This window comes from Lethenteron reissneri, chromosome 24 (genome assembly GCF_015708825.2).
Source record: "Lethenteron reissneri isolate LAM-NWPU_2019-01 chromosome 24, ASM1570882v1, whole genome shotgun sequence".
NCBI classification, from domain to species: Eukaryota; Metazoa; Chordata; class Hyperoartia; order Petromyzontiformes; family Petromyzontidae; genus Lethenteron; species Lethenteron reissneri.
The window spans coordinates 19,912,258-19,921,070 of NC_083802.1; the positions used below are offsets into that span (position 1 = coordinate 19,912,258).

General features: G+C 54.0%; 1 protein-coding gene across 1 annotated transcript; it reads left to right on the forward strand.

Annotated features, from left to right (window-relative positions):
* Positions 1-1,909: 1,909 nt before the first annotated feature.
* Positions 1,910-7,985, forward strand: LOC133346777 (aquaporin-3-like). Its single transcript, XM_061558634.1, has 6 exons — positions 1,910-2,121; positions 2,909-3,035; positions 4,416-4,553; positions 5,275-5,393; positions 6,355-6,572; positions 7,097-7,985. The coding sequence occupies exons 1-6, from the start codon at positions 2,017-2,019 to the stop codon at positions 7,299-7,301; spliced, it is 912 nt and encodes a 303-aa protein (XP_061414618.1). The 5' UTR covers positions 1,910-2,016; the 3' UTR covers positions 7,302-7,985.
* The last annotated feature ends 828 nt before the right edge of the window (positions 7,986-8,813 follow it).

The following is an 8,813-nucleotide window of genomic DNA, read 5'->3' on the forward strand; positions in this document are numbered from 1 at the left end:
GGAATCGAACCCGGGATCGCCAGGTTTGGTAGCGCAGCGCGCTAACCGCTACACCACCGCTCACAATCAGATCTCATATGGAAACAAAACAAAGCCTCCAGATGCTCCTTGGGCTCGCGGTTGGTCGAGTTCAAGTCGAAGATACAGATACACTTGGCTACTGGGCACCACGTATACACACTCATTCATTGGCCGAAAACATCGTTGTAGTATATAGAGGACCGCAGAGCTTGGGCAATTGTTGAGAGCGCCGGCTCTTTCTGTGGTTCCTCGGCGATTGTGAGAGATCCACTTTGCACGGAGGCCTCCGCTGCTGCGCGCAGTGCATCTTCTGCACGTGGTCATCACCGACTCGGCCAGCCGGGAGTCGTGGCACGGCGCGGCTCGGGGCCGAGACATCGACGGCATCGCTCCAACGGCGGAGACGAAAGGACAACTTCTCGAAGTTGCTCTGCTCTCGTGCATTCGCGTGGCAGTGGCCGGACTGTCGAGGAGGGTGTTTCCCTGGGTTACTAATTGTTCACGGTCGTCGTTCTCTCTTCATGCTGGCTCGTAATGGTATTCACTCACAGTCTGTGCGCATGCTGGTGTCAGACGCGATGCGCACGTTCCACTCGTCAATCAGGTTGAAGTTGAATTGCATCTGGAGTTGGGTGTGATTCAACATGAACGCCTCACCGAGTCTCAAGACTCTTTCCGGAGTGTCCTGCCAAGTTGTCACAATCGGGGCGTTGAATGCTGCTCTCTCTCTCTCTCTGTGTTTCCGAACGTAATTTGCGGTATAATTTTGCTAAATTTGGAGAGAGAGAAAAAAATGTGAACTGTGACGCGGGCATATCATGGGCAACTCTTGTGAATGACGCCACGGGATCTTTAACGTCGGCTCATGAGATCGGCGGCACGAGCGGTGCGAGTATTTGTTTACGGTGAAGACTCATCGCGGTGCTCGCCAGGGCAGCAGCGAGAAGTCGCGAACTCGCGACCGCTGGGCCGTGTCACCGCCCCCCTTTATATTTGAACCTTGTGCTGCTGCTGCTGTTGTTTGAACCGTGTTTGTTTCATGATCCCCAGGGTCTCCCTTTCATCTCGACTGGCTCCCATATGGTTACAATAGAATACACGTCCACGGGAGAGGCTGCTGCTGCTGCCCGCGACTCCCACGCGCGCTCTGTCTCACCCCAGACTCATCTCGCACCCCCAATCCCTCGCACGTTCTTCCCACCGCTGGCAGCAATTAAACTTTGCCCTCCCCCGCATCAATGTGCGCATTCATCGGAGATAGGGGAGATGTAATGGGACACGTAAACAAGAACTCCGAGATGTGTCACAGATGTATTCACATTTACAGGAGAGATGACTGGGGAGAGAGATGCATTCAGACCAGTCAGAGATTTGTAGTCCAGAGAGACGGATAATATAGATATGTATTGACGAGCGCTTATGAGAGAGACAGGAGACACATTTATTCAGAAGCGAAGGAAAAGCGAGATGAGACATTGTATTGAGAAGAGATGAGAGAGCGAGACGTGAATTCAGGAGAGATACTAGAGGAGGGGACGGTTTCAGGAAAGATGGAAGACAGACAGGGAGAGCTTCCAAAGAGATGGGAGCTATATGAGCGCTATAGATGCAGATAACATGTTAATGAAACAAAGGAGAGATATACTACGATGGGACAGAACATTCCGAATAAAGATCAACACCAGCACGTTCACACTGTGACCAGAACAGAGTTAGAAGGCTCCCAGCCTCGCCAGCGGAGTCGTGATGTTGTGAAAGTTGCCCATCGCCGGCGCCGTGCCGCCTCGCCATGCCGTGGGGGCATTACCCAGACATCGCCCCCCCCCACATCACTGCCCGTGTCCCCCACCCACCCACCCACCTCCCCCACCTGTGGGCCAACCCCGTCCAAAGTGCGCTCGGGGAGAGGCGTTCCGATCCCGGCTCCGGGATGAGGAGCGCGCGACTCCATCCCCGCGCGCCTCTCCTCCTCCCCGCGGCGAGACGGCGAGCGCCATGGGCTCCCCAGGGCCGCTCTACTCGCGCCTGTCGCGGGTCAAAGTGTCCAATCCCGTGCTGCGAGAAGCCCTCGCGGAGTTCATCGGCGTCTTTATTCTCATCGTGAGTTGACGTCGCTCCATCATCATCACCATCAGCATCACCATCATCATCACCATCATCACCATCATCATCAGCAGCACCATCATCATCACCATCATCAGCATCATCACCATCAGCACCACCATCATCATCACCATCATCACCATCATCATCATCAGCCATCATCACCATCATCATCCAGTGCCACGTGGATCATCGTGCGTACAATGTGTCGATGTTTAGACACAATCATCTGTGTTCGTGGAATGTGTCCGTGTGTTTTTGTGTCGTTGTGTTTGTGTCTATGCATTGTGTCTGTGCGTTTTATGTTTGAGTGTTTGTGTGAGAGTGTGAATGCGTGTGTCAGTTTGTAGATAGCGGTGTCTCAGTGGTTGGGTACTGCTCTAGGATCCCGGCCACAGCTACCATCATCAGATGGCAAATTATATTTAAAACGTGTACTCAGCCTCCCCTAGGTCTACTCGGCCTTAATGTCTAACCTCGCGGAGTGTGCATATATTGACACGACAAAGGCGGCCGGTCACGATGCTGCCCACACGACGTTCTTCGCGTGCCGGAGAGAGAGTCGGCGAAGCTCGCAGAACCATCCTCATCATCATCAGCAGCTTCCCCGATCCCTGGGGAGGTGCTCGCTAACAGCACTTGCCTGTGCGTGTGATGTGTGTGTTGTGTGTGTGCTGTGTGTGTGCTGTGCGTGTGATGTGTGTGTTGTGTGTGTGCTGTGTGTGTGCTGTGCGTGTGCTGTGCGTGTGCTGTGTGTGCTGTGTGCTGCGGTGCGCCCTGTCAGCTGTTCGGCTGCGGCTCAGTGGCCCAGGTGCATCTGAGCCGCCACTCCGCCGGGCAGACTCTCGGCATCAACTTCGCCTTCGCCTTCGGGGTGGTCATGGGGGCCCACCTGGCCTGGGGAGTCTCGGGTGAGCGGGGTAGGGGGCACGGGGTGGGGGGCACGGGGTGGGGGCACGGGGTGGGGGGCACGGGGTGGGGGGCACGGCACGGGGCACGGCACGGGGCAATGAGGAGAGGGCCAAGTGGTATGCCCCGCAGAGGATAGCTCTGCTTTCAGAAAGACACACAGACGCAGATACACAAGCACAGAAGCAGACACACAGGGACATGCACACGGATACAAAAACGCACGGACATACACACGCAGATATGCAGACACAAAGAGAGACACAAACAGACACTTAGCTACATATCCTTATGCGCAAGCACACAGACGCAGGACATACATTCACACACACACACACGCACGCATGCATATACACAACATAGACACATACATATACACAAATGTAGACACAGGTTCAGAAATATGCATACATACGTCAAGACAGACAGACTTGGCAACAGAGACACGGACATTCTGATGCACATGCACACAATGTGTTATTCAGTCGCTTTTTGTCACCTGCTTTTCTTGGTGTGTCTATGTTCATGTGTATTACTGTGTGTGTGAGAGTCTAAGGATGGAGCGGTGGCGCAATGGTTAGCGCACTGCGCTACGAACTCGGCAACCCGAGTTCAGATTTAGAATCGGAATGTTTATTTATCCTGGAGGAGGAATCTGAAGAGCTGATAAGCTCTTTTTCACAGATGTTCAGTCGGAGTTGGAATTATCTGAACCGTTCTCGGACCTCCCATAGATCGACTCAGCCTTAAATAAATACCTGGTGCGATGTATAAGATCAGCAATGGGCATAGTGTTTGCCGCCTCACCCCCTCATGTGCCCTGCCGACTTCTATAGGTGCTGGGAAACAGGAATTGTCACAAGTGTCTGTTGATGGCGACACGGGGACCTCTGTCTGTGTGGTCGTGAGTGTTGTGAGGCAGCCATAGGCTGCAATGGTGTACCCATGGCGTGGTTGGCGGTGTGGAGAATACTGGAGATGGGGTGATAGCTGCGTCATAGTGGGGATGGTGTGATGGTGGTGTCGTGGTGATAATGTTGTGATGGTGACGGTGTATAATGGTGGTTGATAGTGGTGATGATGATGGTGGTGGTGATGTTGTGATGGTGGTGACATGTGCTGGCTGGTGTACTCTCGCACTCTCGCTCTCCACTCGTGACTGATGGTGATGTTGTGGTGGTGTAATGATGATGGTAACATCGTGATTGTGATGGTGTGATGATGGTGATATTTTGATGGTGATGTCGTGATGGTGCTCATGGTTTGATGGTGCTCATGGTGTGATGGTGATGTGATGGTGGCGATGTTGTGATGGTGGTGCTGTGATGGTGGTGATATGATGGTGTAGTGATGGGGTACTGGTGGTGTGTGCTGGCTGCCAGGTGCGCACCTGAACCCCGCCGTCTCGCTCTCCATGTCGCTGCTCGGCCGCTTACCCTGGAGGAAGCTCCCCGTGTTCTGCCTCGCGCAGTTCCTGGGCTCGTTCGTGGCGGCTGCCACCGTCTACGGCCTCTACTACGGTAACAACAACAACCACCACAACAACAACAACCACCACAACAACAACCGCGACAACAACAACAACCACCACAACAACAACAACCACGACAACAACAACCACCACAACAACAACAGCCAAGGGAATCGAGGACTCCGAGAGACTGTCCGTGTTTCCGTGCCCCAAATATTCAACATCGCCGCCATGACCCGATAGCAAGCGAGCATTTGAAACATCTCCAGAGAAGAGTCCCAAGACGACGTTGCTTCTGGGCCTGTGGATAATTCTCCAGCACTCGGGGGCTTGCACAGGCGGCACGCATCCACATCAAACCCGAACAGAACCCCAGCTATGTGAGACGGTGCTCATCTCCTGTTCACAGCCCTGAGCCAGTGGTGCAAATTACACGTTCCCATGACGGGGGGGGGGGCGAGTTCATCCATAGGACCACCACAAGTGGTATCGTGGAGATGTGGTGTTCAATCCTACAGCCTGAAATGTCCTGCACCCGTTTTCCAGTTAGCATCGAGATGTGTTCTAGGTGATAACTGCTGCTGCGCTTGGGAGAGATCTTCATGGTATGGCCGGCCACGTGCAGCTCGCAATGGGGAGGCACTACTTCTGGTCACCCGCAGCCCAGCGGGTTCGGGGAGTCTCGCAACTTTGCGTGATCCACGTGACCATTGCCCGCTAGATCGCCAGCTCTCCATGCCCGGCTGGCTCACCCCCTCGTTCCTCCACAGATGCCCTCATGGCGTTCAACGGCGGGAACCTGACGGTGACCGGCTCCGGTGCCACGGCCGCGATCTTCGCCACTTATCCCTCGGAACACCTGTCCATCGCCGGCGGCTTCTTTGACCAGGTGAGGGCGCGGCGGGCGGGTCGAGTCTGCGTGGCCAAGTGAGAACTCAAGAGACCAGGGCTCGAGTCTCAGCTGCGAGAGTGACCCCGGGTCACCAAGACGACAAAAGCGACACGAGTCAAATAGAGAGCCGGTGTTGTCCTCTCGCCGTCTGCAGGAGACTCCTTGGGTTCCTTGCCAGTCTCTGCGGCCGGAGTAGAAACGTGGCTAGAGTGGGACGTTTTCGTTCGGTTGATCGATTACATCATCGATTGCGTTCATCCTTGGCTTTGGTCGTTTATGGAACTTTGCTGCTGGTAGTGGCCGCGGTTTGTTGGGCAGCACCACGATCGCAGACCGGGAGGTGTTTCAATTGGTGTGGCGGATAATCGCACTGCGACCACTTCAGCACCAGGAAAGATCCCGTCAGGGCACCACCAGCACCCTGGCAAAAAATGTAACTTGCACGTGATAGATATACAGGGAATGGTCTGTAACCCGCATGAGCAGAAGTAATTTGTTAAGCCTTGCAGAGTCTTGAGACTTTACCCCGAGATTCCTGCGTTTCTTCTTGGCGAGTTACTGTACAGACGGACGGGACTCTGACCGTGATAGAAGGTAGGGTAGAGGAGCAGGTAGGTGGGTAGATACGTGAGTCGGTGAGCGAGGATAGGTGGATCAGGTAGGTGGTTAGGATAGTTGGGCAGAGCAGGCGAGTCGGTGGGTTGGTAGGTAAGTGGAAGGGTTGGTGGGTTGGTAGGTAAGTGGAAGGGTTGGTGGGTTGGTAGGTAAGTGGAAGGGTTGGTGGGTTGGTAGGTAAGTGGAAGGGTTGGTGGGTTGGTAGGTAAGTGGAAGGGTTGGTGGGTTGGTATGTGGCTGCCAGGGTCGGCGGGTAGGTGGCTGGCAATGCAGTAGCCCTCAACGAGAGTGACTTGTCCGTCGCTCTGTCCTCGTCGGTACCCCCCCCCCCCCACCCCCGCAGTTGCTGGGCACGGCGGCGCTGCTGCTGTGCATCATGGCACTCCTCGATTCCAAGAACAACGCCGTGCCGCGCGGCCTGGAGCCGCTGCTCATCGGCCTGGCGGTGTTCGGCATCAGCCTCTCCATGGCCTTCAACTCGGGGTGCGCCATCAACCCCGCGCGAGACTTCGGCCCCCGCCTCTTCACCGCCATGGCGGGATACGGCAGCGAGGTGTTCACGTACGTGGGGGGGGGGGGGGGGGGGGGTCGGAAGACGTGAAGCAGGCAGATGCTGAGCGGGGTGACCGCGTGCTCTTGGTTTCTATTCGGGTTTAAGAGTTGACCGCTGGCTATGTCACAATCCGACAAAGCAACGTCCCTGATCACTGTGGACACGTGGCGGTGCGCATCTCCGTCAGAGAAACCTTGCGCCTACGATGGGAATTCCACTTTCACGTTGCACGGGACCAGAATCTCCCATGGAACGACTGTGACCCTTGAGTCGATGGCTTGTCACCCCCTTATGAGGATTTGAACTATTTTTGAGGGTCACGATTGGTGCTTAGCATCGCCTACAAATTCATGGGGAATATCCCTCAAAACCCCGTTATAAAAATACCTCAGCAACCTACCTGCTCTACCGCTAATAGCTACCTCCCATCCCACTCTGATTAAGCATCGCACAGCGGATGATGAGACCTTTGCGTTCTCCAACTACTGCGCCCCACCGATTCCCACGTGTCGTGTCTGCGTGCGCCGTGCAGGGTGGGCCCCCATTGGTGGTGGGTCCCCATCATCGCCCCCCTCGTGGGGGGCCCGCTGGGTGCCCTGTGCTACATTTTGTTCGTGGACCTGCATCACATCGCCCCGCCGGAGCTGCCCCCAATGGCGCTGGAGCCGCTGGTGTCCGACGAGAACCACCACAGCAAAGGCAGCTACGTCGCCGTGAAGACGGGGCAGCAGCCATAGGCGGCTTGCCGGGCCGTGCCCACGGCCACCAGTGACGACTCGTCGCGGAGGCCGCCCCAATGTGATGTTACTTCCCCGCTCAACGTGCACAAAGTTGCATGGCAAGCTAAGGGAGAATTAGTCGCAACAATAATAATAATCACAATTTACATCCAATCGTTCTCAGGGCGCTCTGCATGGCAAGGCGGAAAATAGTTTAACAACAAAGTAAAGAAGAATTGAGAAAGACGGTTGAACCTGTAGGAGTGTCACGTGGAGCTCACCAGATGAACTGAACCGCCACCCGGAGCCGGAATGATCGGGGACCCAATCATGAATGTTCTAATTATTATGAATGGCGAATTTGTGACGATTCCACTTTATTTATGATACGCAGTGGGGATGAATGCTTCGTGTGATATATATAACCCGTCAGATAAAAATAACTGTTTGTATTGATGCAATCTTAAAATGTATATTTTGTAAAAACTTGATGTGAAATGGTAATTATACTTTTTTTTCGGATAAATTATCGTGTAAATAAGATCCGTGCTATTGCGGGAGTGGGTTTTGTCCAGGTGAAAATAGCGGCACACGCGTTACCAATCCACGTACTTTAGTTTCAACTGTGTTAAATTAACGATGCACACACACACGATGTTCCTTTCAAACCTGAAAATAAATTCAAAGCTCATTAACGTGTTATCTGCTGTCACACAACTGCTCTGATTAACGCCTGACATGCTGGAATATATTTGTATTAACAATGTGATTAGATAGGGCTAGGAGTGTTAACACAAGCTGATCACATGGCCTCCATATCGCGAGCCCAGCACCCACTCTAATTATAGCCAAGCAGGTTCACGTTCAAGCGTATCTGGCGGGGTGACATTTGGACGTTTTGGCACCAAAGTCCCCCATTACTCGAGGGCGCGGTCAAGGTTCTGGAGCGCAGCGACAGCGTCTTAAGCCGCCGAAGGGAGTCGCCGGTATTTACACCTCAACGTCGGGGCAGTTAGAATTGCAGTTCCACCACTAGCGATGATGCGTTATGCAATTAGATCTGTACGCAAGGGCTAAACATTAACCCCGTTATCTAAGGCTGTGCGTGCGGCCGAAGGTTGCCCTCGGCTGTTGCTTCTCATGACAGTCGCGAGCCGTTGTTATCTCCATGCCCATGGCCTTGCAACACCGCATCAGGCTGGACCAGTGGCCTCGTGGCCCGTGACATGGCGAAACTAGCTGGCTCATTAGGACAGCATGTACGTACACAAGATACTCGAGCAATCGTGGTACCGACACATCGGAACGATTTATCCCCAAGTGCAAACCCTGATATTTGATATAAGCCGAGGCAAAACACGAAGCTTTTCCCCCTGCGCTTGACAAAGCCTGCCACAATGTTGTTTTATTTAAAACTTCAGGCTAAAAACAAGCACGTCCCGAACCCTAACGCCAAGCCTCGAGCACAACAAAGACGGCCACTATTCTCTAACGAGCATTAATCGACCCAGTCGCTGGGTTCTCGCCTCG

What these genes read in the sequence shown, in the direction of transcription:
- LOC133346777 (XM_061558634.1), top strand. Translation starts at nt 2,017, where the DNA reads ATGGGCTCCCCAGGGCCGCTCTACTCGCGCCTGTCGCGGGTCAAAGTG. An exon ending in TCGGCGTCTTTATTCTCATC is followed by an intron (nt 2,122 to 2,908) that starts GTGAGTTGACGT and finishes GCGCCCTGTCAG; the next exon opens with CTGTTCGGCTGCGGCTCAGT. An exon ending in CCTGGCCTGGGGAGTCTCGG is followed by an intron (nt 3,036 to 4,415) that starts GTGAGCGGGGTA and finishes GCTGGCTGCCAG; the next exon opens with GTGCGCACCTGAACCCCGCC.